General features: G+C 44.5%; 2 protein-coding genes across 5 annotated transcripts in view; one reads left to right on the plus strand and one right to left on the minus strand.

Moving 5' to 3' along the window:
* IST1 (IST1 factor associated with ESCRT-III) overlaps positions 1 to 16,710 on the plus strand; it is a 578,781-nt gene that overhangs the window by 268,970 nt on the left and 293,101 nt on the right. The gene's annotated exons all lie outside the window — the stretch shown is intronic.
* Positions 1 to 16,710, minus strand: part of PHLPP2 (PH domain and leucine rich repeat protein phosphatase 2) — a 147,197-nt gene that overhangs the window by 24,800 nt on the left and 105,687 nt on the right. For 3 of the 4 annotated variants that reach the window (XM_050922905.1, XM_050922903.1, XM_050922904.1), the window contains exons 11-16: positions 16,000 to 16,095; positions 7,382 to 7,537; positions 6,389 to 6,589; positions 4,095 to 4,257; positions 1,654 to 1,784; positions 500 to 610 (exon numbers count right to left, since the gene is read on the minus strand). In XM_050922905.1, coding sequence (XP_050778862.1) covers positions 500 to 610; positions 1,654 to 1,784; positions 4,095 to 4,257; positions 6,389 to 6,589; positions 7,382 to 7,537; positions 16,000 to 16,095 — 858 coding nt within the window. The remainder of the gene's footprint in view (positions 1 to 499; positions 611 to 1,653; positions 1,785 to 4,094; positions 4,258 to 6,388; positions 6,590 to 7,381; positions 7,538 to 15,999; positions 16,096 to 16,710) is intronic. The other variant, XM_050922906.1, reaches the window with a different exon arrangement.

Raw genomic sequence — 16,710 nt, forward strand, 5'->3', positions numbered from 1 at the left:
TCTCAGTACATATTGGGAATTGAGACAAAGAGAGGCTAAGTGCCCTACCTGAGGTCACATACAAAGTGTGCTATGGAACTGGGACATAAATTCAGGTTTCTCAAGTCCAAGGCTAGTGCCTGGACCAATGGGGCCATCTTTCCTCACCAGCACAGGGGGGAACATGCAGAGCCTGCATGGGGAGTGCATAAGCAGTTCTATCTAGTGGTTTCTGCGCACACACACATTGAGAGCAAAGGCTGTTCTACCCAGGGATGGAGCGCAGAGACCTTCAGTGTCCCAGAGCATGTGGACTTTAGTCAAGGAAGGGAGTGGGGAAGGGAGGCCCCAGTTGCCAGGAGAAGGCAAATGATCCAGGAGGCCACAGAAGGCTGGCTAGCTCCTGGGGACAGCAGGGTTTGACTGGTGGTCATTCAGCAATGCATGCTGCCTGTGCCCCAGAACAGAGTGGGTGTCTCAGGATCCAAGTGTGAGTCTCACATCAGGAAATAATACTCACTTATTCCTCTGGCCAGCCATCTCGGCTAACCCATGATTCCAAAGCGTAGAGGAAAGTGCTGAGTCTGCCGTGAGGGAGGGCTTGGCATCAATCTTCAAGGTGGAAATGTGACTGCAGAGACAGCACCACAAAGGTCATTCGCTCCCACAGACTGCATAACAGCCTGGGGATTTCAATATAAGCATTAGGGTTAAAGGCCAGTTCACCCTACCAATCTAGAGTTCATAGAAAGCAGCCCCTTGAAAGAAGCTGAGACCAGGAAAGGAGATTAGGGATGAAGTCTTCCATGGGCTGTTATGTATCTACAAGGTGCCAAGAGATTCTTTGCCTGACAGTTCTATGCTGGTGTAGAGCCAGCATCTGCATTTTGACTGCTGCAAAACAGACAGCATTAGCCAGTTATGGATGAGTAATTGTGGGAAGGGGATGTCAACGACTTTTGCTGCACTCAGTGACCCAGTCAACACATTACTTCCACCTCTGGTACATGCTTCACAGATACAAATGTACACCTATTTGCAGTCTGAATTTGTCTAGCCTCAACTTTCAACCATTGGATCTTGCTATATATTTGTCTACTAGACTGAAGAGCTCATTATCAAATTTGTGTTCCTTGTGTAGGTACTTAGAGACTGATCAAATCACCCGTAACCTTCTCTTTGTTAAGCTAAACAGATGGAGCTCCTTGCGTCTCTCTCTATAAGGTATGTTATCTAGTCCTTTCATCATCTCGTGGCTCTTCTCTGAACCCTCTCTAATTTATCAGCATCCTTCTTCAGTTGTGGACACTAGAACTGGACACTATTGCCGAATAGGTCGCATCAGTGCAAAACAGAGGTAAAACAACCTCCCTACTCCTACCTGAGGTTCTTGTTTACAGAACCAAGGATCGCATTAGCCCTTTTTGGCCACAGAATCGCATTGGGAGCTCACGTTCAGCTGCTTAATCTCCATGATCCTTCAAGCCTTTTTCAGAGTCATGGCTTCCCAGGATAGAGTTCCCCCTCTTGCACAGATGGCCTGCATTCTGTGTTCCTAGACATACAACTTTACATTTGTCTGTATTAAAATGCTTCTTCTGTGCTTATGCCCAGCTTGATAAGCCCTTCCCAGAGAGCTTCTTGCTTCATTGGCCTGGCAGCCCCACAACTCACCTGAAGATGTCCAGGGTCTTGTGTTCTAGCACCAGGTTCGTGTTTCCAGTCAGGTCCAGCTCCTGCAAGGTTGCTGGCAGCACCTCAGGGATCATGATTTCAGTTAATTCATTGCAGCTCAAGTCTACAAACTGCAGAACAGAGAAAACATAACAGAGAGAGATCCCTTCCTGCAACCTCCCTAAGGGCTCCATCACTACATTTCCCCTCTATACCTCTTTTCACCCCCACCTTCCAGCACCCCATCACTACATTCCCCACCTCATTTTGGATCTCTCTCCAACCCCCAGAGACCCTGCTGCTATATCTTCAACTCCATATTATAAGGGGAGTGTAATATCTTCAAGGAGACAGTCTCTCTCAGTTCTGGGTCACAGATCACTAGTTATTTACCTTAGCAGCTTCTAAGTCTCTTTTCCACTGGTAGGTCAGGCCTGTCAGATGCATTTTCATGACACATTTCTGGGATCTAATTGGTAGTGGAGTGGGGAATGTAGTGATGAAACCCACCACCAAGTGCAGATCAGCAATGGGATGGAGCTGGAAATATACAGGCCTGTAAGCCTCACTTCAGTACCGGGCAAACTGGCTGAAACTATCGTAAAGAACAAAATTGTCAGACACATAGATGAACATAATTTGTTGGGAAATAGTCAACATGGTTTTAGTAAAGGGAAATCATGCCTCACTAATCTACTAGAATTCTTGGAGGGAGTCAACAAGCATGTGGACAAAGGAAGTCCAGTGGATATAGTGTATTTAGATTTTCAGAAAGCCTTTGACAAGGTCTCTCACCAAAGACTCTTAAGCAAAATAAGCAGTCATGGGATAAGAGGGAAGGTTCTCTCATGGATTGGTAACTGGTTAAAAGATAGAAAACAAAGGATAGGTATAAACGGTCAGTTTTCAGAATGGAGAGAGATAAATAGCGGTATACACCAGGGATCTGTACTGGGCCTAGTCCTATTTAAAATATTCATAAACGATCTGGAAAAAGGGGTAAACAGAGAGGTGGCAAAATTTGCAGATGATACAAAACTACTCAAGATAGTTAAGTCCCAGGCAGACTGCGAAGAGCTACAAAAGGATCTGACAAAACTGGGTGATTGGGCAACAAAATGGCAGATGAAGTTTAATTTTGATAAATGCAAAGTAATGCACATTAAAAAACATAATCCCAACTATACTAAACTAAATTAGCTGTTACCACTCAAGAAAGAGATCTTGGCATCACTGTGGAAAGTTCTCTGAAATCATCCACTCAATGTGCAGCGGCAGTCAAAAAAGCAAACAGAATGTTGGGAATCATCAAGAAAGGGATAGACAATAAGACAGAAAATACCATATTGCCTCTATATAAATTCATTGTATGTCCGCATCTTCTATACTGTGTGCAGATGTGGTCGTCCCATCTCAAAAAAGATATATTGGAATTGGAAAAGGTTCAGAAAAGGGCAACAAAAATTATTAGGGGTATAGAATAGCTGCCATAGGAGGAGAGATTAATAAAACTGGGACTTTTCAGCTTGGAAAAGAGGCGACTAAGGGGGGATATGATAGAGGTCTATAAAATCATGACTGGTGTGGAGAAAGTAAATAAGGAAGTGTTATTTACTCCTTCTCATAATACAAGAACAAGAGGCCACCAAATAAAATTAATAGGTAGCAGGTTTAAAACAAACACAAGGAAGTATTTTTCATGCAACGCACTGTCAACCTCTGGAACTCCTTGCCAGAAGGTTTTGTGAAGGCCAATACTATAACAGGGTTCAAAAGGGAGCTAGATAGATTCATGGAGGATAGGTCCATCAATGGCTATTAGCCAGGATGGGCAGGGATGGTGTCCCTAGCCTCTGTATACCAGAAGCTGGGATTGGGTGACAGGGCATGGATCACTTAATGATAACCTGTCTGTTCGTTCCCTTTGGGGCATCTGCCATTGGCCACTGTCAGAGGACAGGATACTAGGCTTGATGGACCTGTGATCTGATTCAGTATGGCTGTTCTTATGTTCTTATATAATGACATAGCTCTTAGGAGTTGGGAGGGAGATCCTAAATGGGGTGGAGAAGGTAGTAACAGGGCCCCATGGGGATGGTGGTCAGAGGTGGTGGGAAATGTAGTGATTGGGCCCCATACAGATATGTGCAGGACACTCCCAGCTGGACTTGGGTTCAGTTCTGCTCCTCGTGTTTCATAAATGATAGAAATGGAAGGGGTTCAAAGATGGACAATGAATATGAAGGAGGGAATGAAAATCTGTGACTTTAATTTAGAGAGGAGACAAACAAGAAGGAACAGAATAGATATAGGATGCACATATTATACCCTCTCTGGGACCTGCATCTCTAATGCTGGAGCCTGCAGTTCCTCTCCCAGCAATTCCACTGTTATCCCTCCACCCCAAATATTTCCTGAAACCTTTCACCCTTCAGGGGTACCTGAATACGAGGTAGGTGCAGGATCTCTGGGAAGATACTGATCTCATTTGAGTGTGCAATAAGTGTGTGCAGCTGCTTGCAGTTTGCGATCGTTGTAGGAATTGTCTTCAGCTTGTTGCCACTCAGGTTCAGCTCTTCCAGTTGTTCCAGTTTGCTCAGTTTGCTGAAGAGGAAATCCAAAGTAGCACATCTCATGAGCCAGAACCTACCACCATCAGAATTCATAGGCACAGGACCCAAAGGGTTAATCTGCTCCCTGGGCAGGAGAAACTAGAGAAGCAGCAGAAGGAAAGGTTCAGCTGCTTACTAGCTGTGCTTCTGATTTATGGATAGGAGATAGCCAGCAAGTCCAAGGAGACATGGCAGTGAGAACAGGGACTGTCAGGCCAGGATTTGCCCAGTAGTCCGATTCCTTTGCTCCTGGCTCCTACATGCATGAAAGCAGAAGAGAAACTCATCACAGGCAACTCAGCAGGACCAGTGAACTTGCACCCATGAGTTTCCAGGGACTTGACTGAGAAGCTCTGTGGGTCACTAGTGTAGATATTTAACAAATCTTGGAATGCTGGGGAAGTCTCAGATGACTGGAAACAAGCTAATGTTTTATTTAATAAGGATAAATGGCATGAAACAATAGCTTAATTAGCTTGACACTGACCCTAGGCAAAATCATGGAAAGGCCGATATAGGATACAATCAATAAGGAATTAAATGATAGTAGCATAATTAATGCCAGTCGACATGGTTTTATGAACATAGGCCTTGTCAAACAATCTAGATACAGTTTTTTTATGAGACTACAAGTTTGGATAACATAGATAAATGTGTTGACATAATACACTTAGACTTCTGTAAGACATGGTATACAACACATACATCAACAGATTAAATTCATTAAAAACTGGCTAACTGATAAATCACCAAAAATAAATCTAAATGGGGAATCATCATCCAATAGGGGCTTTTCCAGTTGGGTCCTGCAGGGTCTGTTGATGGCCCAATACTATTCAATACCGTTACCAATGAAGAAAATAAAGACTCACTTATAGTAGAGTTTGCAGATGACACAAAATTGGTGGAATAGTAAAGAGTAACAAGGACGAGTCAGTTCTGGAGATCGACCTGGATCACTTGGTACACTGGGCTTATTGAAGTGCATGTTGTCCAAATACAACAAATGCAAGGTCATACACCAACAAAGAACACAAGTCACACTTACAGGATGGGGAACTCTTTTCTGGAAAGTAGTAACTCTGAAAAGGATTTAAGGGTCATGGTAGATAACCACCTGAACAGAAGATGCCAATTCCAATGCTGTGGGTAAGAGGGGAAACTTGATCCTTGGCTGTATAGGCAGCGAATACCAAGAAGAAGTAGGGAGGTAGTATCCCCTCTGCTTACAGCACTAGTGAGACCATTATTGGGATAGTGTGTCCAGTTCTGATGTTCACACTTCAAAAAGGATATTCAAAAACTGGAAAGGGTTCCGAGAAGAGCCAACCAAATGATCTGAGGTCAATCTATTTAGTTTATTGAACAGGAGGTTAAGAAGTGATTTGATCACTGTCTAGAAGTACTTACAGGGGGTAAAATTTCTGACGCTATATGGCTTTTTAACAGACAAATGCATTATGAAATCCAATGGCTGGAAGTTGACTCTAAACAGACTCAGACTTGATATAAGGCACTTTTTTTTTTTAAGTGAGGGTCATTAACCATCAAAACAACTTACCAAAGGATGTGGTGGATTCTCAGTCACCTGAAGTCTTTAAATTAAAAGTGGGTACCTTTCTAAGAGAGATGCTCTAGCTCAACCACAAATTATGAACTTAATGTAGGAATCAATGGATAAAATTATATGGCCTGAGGTATGTAGGATGTCAGACTAAATGATCAGAATGGCCTTCCGGCCTGAAAATCTATGACTGTATGAACTGTATGATTCAACAGCCTTCACATCAACAGCTGCTGTAAAGTACACTGCCCACTGCTGTTAGTGATGCAGCCACCCCAGGCTCAGCCAGCCATACACCCCCACCTCCACCACGATCGGCATGTACTAGAAGTATGGGAACCACAGCAGCCAGCACTATCCTGAGGGATACTGATGGATGCTTGGGAAGAAGTGAATCTTGAGTCACATATCAGAGGCACAGCATCTCACCATGACATTGATAATCTCCTACCAGTTCCCAATGAGAGAAGGAAACCCACTCACTCTAAACCAGCTGAGTTGAGTGATTCTAGCCCTGTAAGCTGAGAAATTCCTTTCCCCACCTTTTGTGTGCATTTACCTCGCAGGGAAGGTTTGCAGCTGGTTGTTTGCCAGGTGCAGGACCCGTAAGTTTGGGTGTCCCACCAGGTCAGGGATGCACAGATCTGTGAGGTTATTATTGGTCAAGTAAAGTAGCTGCAGCACGCTGAGACTCTCTTCCCCAGGGCAAACAGATGGCAAGGACTCCAGGCTGTTGGCAGATACATTCAGGTACCTGAGACTAACAACAACGGATTAAGAGACATTAGGTTCCATCCCAGCCAAACAACTTCACCACATATGACAGTGACAGAAGCCTTAAAAATCTGACTCTAAACATGACTAGCTATATGGCACTGGAGATGCACATAGTGCTTTGCAACAAAAAGGAAGTCCCTGCCCTGAAGAGTTTGCAAGCTAAGTTGAGAGATAACACAGGGAATGGGTAGAAAAAAGCTGAGTTCAGGAGGCTCTCACAGTCACTTGGGAGTACAAAGCTTGTGTTTTCTTTTATTTAGGATTATTCCATTCCGGTGATCTCTCTTCTCTACCCTTAACACTTTATACTGCACCTATCACAGTGGTATCCAAGTGCCTGTCTACTTTCTCCTTTGTACCTCAAAAACTTACTGGTGTCAAAGAATGAAAACTCCTCAGGGCAGGAATTTTGTGTTCCTATGTGCATATGAACCGTGGTAGAGAAACAACAATAACTACAGGCAACTTCCTTGGTGGGCTGGTGAGTTAGACTACACTCACCTTTCCTGCTATTACACAGAAACCTGATTCCCTCAGCAGTCAGCTGGATGATTTCTCCCCTTGGCACCTGGATTACTACCTCATAAAACACGAATCTGTCCTATTACCTCTTACTCAACAGGCAGTTAAGCCCCAGAACCTGGCACGGTCAGTCACGCACGCAGCATTATAACCCTTTACAGCTCCAAAGGTGAGACAACCAGAGGAACCTGATCTTTCACCAGAGTTAGGTAAAAGATTCTATCCTAATAAAATGTGTTCTGCTGTCACTTACTTCAGAGCCTTGAAGAAGAACATCTCCGGGAGTTTAGTGATCAGGTTATGCTGGAGGTCCAGCACCTCCAGGGGAATGTGTTCCAGCAGAGGTGGAAGGCTCTGCACATGGTTGTGTCCCACCATCAACTTCCGAAGACTCAAATTACTCAGGGTCCTAGGAGGACAGAGAGCTTATTGAATTAGTTTGGCTCACTCTTCTTTCAGAGCCCCACAGCAGAAAAATCCTGGTCTTTAATCCTGTTATTAAACAAAATTAGGGCTTAAGAACATTACATTGCCTGGGTCAGTGAATTTTAAACAATGCAAAGAGTGAAAGGCATGTGTGATCGGGCAAGCCCCTACCTTTGTGTACACACATGTACCTGAGTGCCCCTGCAATTCTATCCAAGCTACTGTACACGTATCTGGAGAGCGCTGATTTGTGTTGTAGGCACGTGTATATAGATACACTGTTGAGCATACTTCACAGTATAGGATGAAGGAGTAATGGAACAGCAAAGGATGGACTAGAATTTAGTGACCTCCTCCTCCTGACAGAAAGGACTATTCTCAATGCTGACTAAGGGATTCTGGGCTCGAACTGCGCTGGATCAACAAACCAGTGTGGTTTTGAGGCTGCCATCATGTTCTCCAGAACCTCAGCTTTTCTTTAAAAAACAACCCAAGTCTCTAACCCTAATGACTGCAAAGATAATTTCAGAAAGTTGAGCTGAGTGTAACCACTACAGTGATGTCCACCTGAGTCTGCAGACAGCCCAAAATAACAAACAGGTGTAAACTGCCCCATTAATTTCAGTGAGATAATTCAGTTAACAGCGCTGACGCTGGCATCTATTTCATGACAACATGTAGGAAAGGAAGAGATCATCATACTGTGGAGCTCTGAAAGCCACTGCAGGTGAAAGCTTATTTGGGAATCACCAGTGAATGGTGCTGAGGAGTTACCAGCATCATTTTTTCCCTGCTCCAAGGATGAAGGTGTAACATCCAATTCTCCTCATACAGCACCTGCTCTGGGGTGGGGCACCTTCTCCTCTGGCTTCCAGAAGGAGCCAGCAGCAGTCATTAGTGGCCTATTCCTGCTTTCATCTACTCAGAAGAGTCTGGAGGCCCTTGCCCTGTACTGCAGATGGTGGCCCTCTTCCCTGAGCAGTGACAGGAGTGCAGTACCCTCAGGGTTTCAGGAGCCTGGTCTGCTCCAGCACTTATTCCCTGGCTCTAGAGCAGGGGTGGGCAAACTTTTTGGCCCAAGGGCCACACTGGAGATGCAAAATTGTATGGAGGGCCAGGTAGGGAAGGCTGTGCCTCCCCAAACAGCCTCACCCCGCCCCCATCCGACCCCTCCCACTTCCTGATCCCTGACTGCCCCCCTGAGAACCCCCGACCCATCCAACCCCCCCCGTTCCTTGTCCCCTAACTGCCCCCCCGAGTCCCCTCCACCCCTAACCGCCCCTGGAACCCCACCCCCTATCCAACCCCACTGTTTCCCATCCCCTGACCCCTATCTACACCCCCTCCCTCTGACAGGACACCCCCCCGGGACTCCCACGCCTATCCAACCCCCCCCATTCCCGACCTCCCCATCCAACTGCCCCCTGCTCCCTGTCCCCTGACTGCCCCCTGGGATCCCCCGCCCCTTATCCAACCCCCTGGCCCCAGCCCCCTTACCATGCCATTCAGGGCAGCATGTCTGGCAGCCGTGCCGCTCAGCTGGAGCCAGACACGCTGCCACACTGCTCAGCAGGAGCACGCAGTGGCGGAGGAGGGCGACAGTGGGGGAAGGGCTGGGGGCTAGCCTCCTCGGCTGGGAGCTCAATGGCCAGGCAGGACAGTCCCACGGGTCACACCTCTGCTCTAGAGGCTGCTGGTCCTCCATCTCAGAACTATTGTTTCAAGCCCTCTGCATACCGAGACACATGTTACTGCATCAGTAAACCTTGAAAATATGACCCAAGTATTTCGTTGCCACTATGAGGACCAGAAGTATAGAATTATAGAAACGTAGGGATGGAAGGCACCTCAAGCAATCATTAAGTCCAGCCTCCTGTGCTGTGTCAGAAACAAGTAAACTCAGATCATCTCTGATATGTGTTTGTCCAACCTGTTTTTAAAAACTTACAATGAGGATTCCAAAACCTCCCTTGGAAGCCTGTTCCAGACCTTAACTACCATTTTAGTTAGAAGTTTTTCCTAATCTCTAACCTAAATTTCCAATGCTGCAGATTAAGCCATTACTTCTTGTCCTTTCTCCAGTGGTCATGGAGAACAATTGATCACAGTCCTCTTTATAACAGCCCTTAAAATATTTGAAGACTATTGTCAGGTCCCCACTAAGTCTTCTTTTCTTACATTAACCTGCCCAGTTTTTTTTAAGCTTTCCCCATAGGTCAGGTTTTCTAAACCATTTACCATTTCTGATGCTCTCCACTGGACTCTCTCCAATTTGTCCACATCTTTCCTAAAGTGTGGTGCCCATGGCCGAACACAGTACTACAGCTGAGGCCTTACCAGTGACAAGTAAAGCTGGACAATTACCTCCTGTCTTACATACCACACATCCCAAAATGATGTTAGCCGTTTGCAACTGCATCACATTATTGACTCATATTCAATCTGTGATCCACTATATATCCCAGATCCTTTCCAGAAGAACTACCCCCACTTTGTAGTTGTGCATTTGATTTCCCTTCCTAAGTACTTTGCGCTTGTCTTTACTGAATATCATCTTGTTGAATTCAGACCAAATTCTCCTATTTGTCATGACTGTTTAGAATTCCAGTCCTGCCCTCCCACGTGCTTGTAACCTGTCCCAGCTTGGTGTCATCTGCAAATTTTATATGCCTAATCTCCAGTCCATCATCCAGGTCATTAATGCAAATATTGAATAGTACCAGACCCAGGACAGACTCCTGCAGGACCCCACTAGATACACCCTTCCAATTTAATAGTGAACCATTGATAACAACTCTGCAAGTACAGTTTTTCAAGCAGTTGTACACCAACCTTATAGTAATTTCATCTAGTTAACATAAGATTGTCATGTGGCACTGTGTCAAAAGACTTACTAAAAATCAAGATATATCACATCTACTGCTTCGTGCTTCCCCCTCCCATCCACTTAAGAAGTAACTGCGTCACAGAAGGAAATACAGTTGGTTTGGCATGATTTGCTCTTGAGAAAACCATGCTGACTATTTCTTATAACCTCATTATCTTCCAGATACTTAGAAACTGATTGTTTAATAATTTGTTCCAGTATGTTTCCAGGTATTAAAGTTAGGCTGACTGGTCTATAATTCCCCAGGTCATCTTTGTTCCTTTTTTTAAAGATAGGTTCTGTGTTAGCCCTTCTCCAGTCTTTTGGGACCTCATTCATCCTTCGGGAGTTCTTAAAGATAACTGCTAATGGTACTGAGCATGCTTCAGCCAGTTCCTTAAGTACCTTGGGCTGAATTAAGTATAATTGGAATTGAAATGAAAGTTGAGATACTATCATCATCACATGGCTCTGGGCACACTGGCCCTTGCCATGCATTCACTATGCCTATAACTTAAAGCAGCTCTTCCCCCAAAAAACATACACAGATTTGGAGGACAGAAAAGACCATTATGATCAACTGCTCTGACCTTCTGCATGGTACAGGCCATAGACTGTCATCCCAAAATTCTAGCCCCGTAACTTCTGTTTGAGCTAAGGTGCATCTTTTAGAAAGACATCCAATATTGATTTAAAGACTTCAAGTGATGGAAAATCGATCATATCCCTTGGTTAGTTGTTTCTGTTAATTTCCCTCTGTTAAAAATTTGCACACTATTTCTATTCTGAATTTGCCTAGCCTCAGTTTCCAGCCACTGGATCTTGTTATAACTTTTTCTGCCAAACTAAAGGGCTGTTGACTATCAGAAATATTTTACCCCTGTAGGGAAATACATATAGCGATCAAGTCACCTCTTAACCTAATCTTCAATAAGCTACATAGATTGAGGTAGTGTTGTAGGCATGTTGGTCCCAGAATATTAGACACACAAGGTGGGTGAGGTAATATCTTTGATTGGACCAACTTCTGTTATCTCACCCTCCCTGTCTCTCTAAATAGATTGAGCTTTTCTTTAGTCTCTGGCTAGGTGTCATATTTTCCAGACCTCAAATCATTCTTGTAACTCTTTTCTGAAGCCTTTTCAATTTGTCAATATACTTTTTAAAGTATGGACTCCAGAACTGGATACAGTATCCAGTAATGTCCCCCCACTGCTTCCTGCCAAGGATTTAATTCACTCTTAGTTATTGGATTGCACCAGAAGCTCACATTCAACTCGTTATCATGTCCCAGTAATTTCTTTCCAGAATCTCTGTTCTTCCAGATACAGTCCTCCATCTTATAAATGTGACCAACAGCCCTTGTTATGAAGTGCAGGACTATACCAATGGCTGTGTTAAAATACATTCTTCAAAAGAGCCCTTCATATCAAGCAGTCCAGGCTGGCACATACAATTAACCTATCCCTATCATTATTTACCACTCTATCACTTTTAATGTCATCTGCAAACTTTACCACCAATGATTTCATATTTTCTTCCAGATCACTGATAACGTTTTTTGAACATCACTGGGCTGAGAATAGATACCTGAGGGATGCCACTAGACACACCTCCACTGGATGATGATTCCGCATTTATAATTACTTTTTCTCTGTATCTGTTTACCAGTTTTTAATACATTTAATATGATTTTGTATAGTGGGGTTTTTTTTAAATCAGAACGTCATGATTCAAATGCCTTACAATAAGTATATTATGTCAACACAATTACCTTTGTCTGTCAAACTTATAGTCTGATAAAAAATGGTATCAAGTTTGTTTGACAAGAACTATTTTTCATAAGACCATGTTGACTGGCATTAATTAGGACACCACAATTTAATTCTTTACTGACTGTATCTCATATCAGCCTTTCCATGATTTTGCCCAGGTTCATCATTAGGTTAACCAGCCAATCAAAAATTTTCGGAGTTATCTTGTTTACTCTTTTTAAATATCGACACAACATTAGCTTTCGCTTCTTCGGTGTTCCAAGATTTGTTAAAAATCAAGCCAAACTGTTCAGAGTGCTCCTAGGACAATTCTTTTAATATTCATAGGTTCAATACATCTAGCCCTGCAGATATAAAAATATTTAACTTTAACAGCTGGTAGTTAACATCCTCCCCAGATACTGATAAAACAGAATCTATTTCATCATCACTTTGAAATATGAGAACACATCATCCTGCTTCTTTTCAAATATAGAACACCTATATATATTTAATACCTCTGCTTTTTCTGCATCTAGCTGATAGTTTTACAATTCTGCCTAGTATTAGACCTCTATCACTGGTAGGATTTAATTTGTTCCTGACATATTTAAAGAATGCCTTCTTACTGGCCAAAGATTTTTTTTCATTGATACCTTTAGCTTCCCTTATCAATTGTCTGTATTTCCTAACTGCTGATTTGTACTCATTGCTATCAGCTTCTCTGCTTTTCCATTTTTTAAAATTTCCTCTTTCACCTCCCCTCTTTGCCAGGATGTATTGTTATTGGGGTTTTTTTTAACTGAAGTAGCCTTCTTTTGTGACTGAACAATGTGGGGCTTAGGCATCTAACAAACCATTCTTAAATAATTCCCAATTATCATTTGTTTTTTTATGTTTAAATATTTTCTCCCACTTAATTTTGCTTGTGACTGATTTTGAACCCCAATGAGATAGTGGCAAGCCTGAGGAGCCAAGAACAGCATGTGTGACCATACTTCATAGAATATCAGGGTTGGAAGGGACCTCAGGAGGTCATCTAGTCCAACCTCCTGCTCAAAGCAAGACCAATCCCCAATTAAATCATCACAGCCAGGGCTTTGTCAAGCCTGACCTTAAAAACCTCTAAGGAAGGAGATTCCACCATCTCCCTAGGTAACCTGTTCCAGTGTTTCCCCACCCTCCTAGTGAATAAGTTTTTCCTACTATCCAACCTAAACCTCCCCCACCGCAACTTGAGACCATTACTCCTTGTTCTGTCATCTGCTTCAACTGAGAATAGTCCAGATCCATCCTCTTTGGAACCCCCTTTCAAGTAGTTGAAAGCAGCTATCAAATCCCCCCTCATTCTTCTCTTCTGTAGACTAAACAATCCAGATCCCTCAACCTCTCCTCATAAGCCATGTGCTCCAGCCCCCTAATCATTTTTGTTGCCCTCCGCTGGACTCTTTCCAATTTTTCCACATCCTTCTTGTAGTGTGGAGCCCAAAACCCCACAACTGGACAGTGTACACACACACACACACACACACACACACACACACACACACACACACACACACACACACACACACACACACACACACACACACACACACACACACACACACACACACACACAGTTTTATTGAAACAATTTAATACTGGTACACAGTGATGATGATTGTGAAGCTTTGTTGAGGTGGAGGAGTCAGATGGTGGGATATTTCCAGGGAATGCCTTAACTCAGTGGCCCCCAACCTTTTTGTAGCCAGTAGCACATTCATGTTTTCAGAAGAGTGTGGCGGGCGCCAACAATTTTTCAAGGCTTATTTTGTATTTCTACATTAAATAATATGAAAAACATAATATTTTATATTACATAATATATGAATTCAGAGAGAAGAGAGAAGCCGGGCAGAAGCCGTGAGGACAGAGAACATGGGCGCCCGCAGCCCTGGAGTAATCTGTCCCCAGGAGGTGCAGGGCCCCGGCTTCTCTCCTCTGCTGGGCACTAGGTGGGCCCTGCGCCTACCAGGGACAGAGAACACTGGCGCCCATAGCCTGCAACCCTGCAGCCCCGGCTAGTGCGGAGCCACAGCTTCTCTCCCCTGCTGGGCACTAGGTGGGCTCCACACCTGCTGGGAACAGAGAACACCGTGCCGGCAGCCCCGGAGTTTTCTGTCCCCGGCAGGCACGGGGCCGCAGCTTCTTTCCCCTGCTGCGCACTAGGCGGGCGCACATAAATGCCCCGGCGGGCGCCATGGCCACCCACGGGCACCATGTTGGGGACCACTGCCTTAACTGCTAAATGATGAACTAGCAATTGGCTGAGCCCTCAAGGGCTAACTCTCACATTCTGCTGTACAAGGCAGCAGGAAAGGAGGGAGGGCAGACAGACTGAGACACACACTGTGTGTGTGTGTGTGTGTGTGTGTGTGTGTGTGTGTGTGTGTGTGAGAGAGAGAGAGAGAGAGAGAGAGAGAGAGATGCGCATTTCCCTTTAAGTATGAACAGTGGGGTCAGAAGTACACTGCCTTGTTGATTAGATCAGCAAGCTGAGACCAGACTGCAGTTGCAGCTGCTTGGAAGCTCCCTCTGTCATGTGTCCCCCTTGCTCTATGGAAGATGGGGTAAGCGGGGTGCAGGAGCAGAAGGGAGGGGGACACCCTGACATTAGCCCTCATCTTCCTCCCCCTGCCCCCACAGCAAGCAGGAGTCTTGGGGAGCAGCTCCAAGGCAAAGGGCAGGAGCAGCACATGGCAGTGGGAGGAGGGACAGCTGAACTGCCTGGCAACTGATAGCCTGCTGGGCAACTGCTGCACAGGGAACTTAGGGGAGCAGGGAGCTGATAGTCCACCCTGGTTCCAACCACCCACCAGCTAGCTCCAACGGCTGCTCTTCCTGCAAGCAATGGACAATGGCTGCCAAACAACATTAGAAGGGGGCGTTGCACAACTTTAAACGAGCATGTTCCCTAATTGATCAGCAATGTAACAATGAAACAAAGTTAACCAGGATGACTTTAAGTGAGGAGTTACAGTACTCCAGATGAGGCCTCATCAATGTTGAACAGAGGGGAATGATCACGTCCCTCCATCTGCTGGCAATGCCCCTTCTTATACAGCCCCAAATGCCATTAGCCTCCTTGGCAACAAGGGCACACTGTTGACTCATATCCAGCTTCTTGTCCATGATAACCCCTAGGTCCTTTTCTGCAGAACTGCTGCCTAGCCATTCGGTCTCTTAATTAGTTGGAGGGAAAAAAAGAATTAAGAGTAATTTATAGAAAAGAGGCAACAGTCTAAAATAACCTACACTGGGAGAAGTTCCTGATATTACATGGCTTTTTTAAGTTATCTGATAAAGGTACAACAAGATCCAACAGCTGGAAGTTGAAATCGGCAAAATTCAAACCGGAAAGAAGGCATACATTTTATTGTTGAGGATAATCAGCAGTTGGAATCTACTCACGGGATGTGGTAGATTCTCCGGCACTTGAAGCCTTTAAATCAAGCTTGGATTATCTTTCTACAATATACCCTCTAGTTCAAACACAAATTGTTGGGGTAGATGCAGGAATCGCTGGATGAAATTCTCTGCCCTGTGTTATTCAGGAGGTCAAATGAGATGATTATAACAATCCCTTATGACCTTAAAAATCTATGAATGTTTTGAACATATGCACAGTCCAGACAGCGTGGCACCACATATTGGCATCACAAGCAAGTGAAACATTGCTGGGGTGGAGGAGAGGTGTATAGAAGAGTACTATCACTCTTTTTCCCCAATACACACATCCTGGAGGGAGTCCCACCTTTGGCCAAGAAGGGGGTTTGCTATTACCTTGATGGAAGCTCTGTGAGGAGATTGTAGCTCATATCCAAAACCTCAAGTTTCTTTGCTTCACAGGCCCAGTCAGGGATACACAGCAGCTGGTTACTGGGAAAAGGAAATGGAAAGCATAAGAGGAGGAGGGACAGCAAGATACCAGAATTCTACTGAACCTATAACCCATCACATGGAGATTTTGCTGGAACACTCTAGTGATTCCCAAATATAAAACAGCACAAGAGACAAACCCAAAGAAAAAGAAACAACAGTGTAGAATCAGTCACACACACCAGTTCTCATTCAAACTCATTTAAAACAAAACCAGTGAGTGTAGGGCTGGCAAAGAGTGCTGATTCATGGCATGATGTTTTATCCACAGCTGTGGCAGGAGCAGGGCAAGCTTCCCTATGCTTGCATGTTGATGGACTTCACCCCAGAGCCAGAGTGACAGGAGAGGCCAGATTCTATGGCCCATTCAGTCTTTGGTCTCTCTGCTGAGACCTGACAACAAGGAGCAAATTAGCACTGAACAAGAAGGTAACCTGCCCACTGGGGCCTGGGCTAAGATATCTCCCTTCCCTGGATTTTTACGTCATGGTCCAATAAACAGCCATTAGTAACAGCTTTCAACTCCTACTCACCGAATTTTGAACTAGTGACCCAGAGCTGAAAGGCAGCCAGTCACCTAGTCACACCAAGCTGGTTTAAAGGGGCTTCTAGTCT

Source organism: Gopherus flavomarginatus, chromosome 14 (genome assembly GCF_025201925.1).
Source record: "Gopherus flavomarginatus isolate rGopFla2 chromosome 14, rGopFla2.mat.asm, whole genome shotgun sequence".
NCBI lineage: Eukaryota > Metazoa > Chordata > Testudines > Testudinidae > Gopherus > Gopherus flavomarginatus.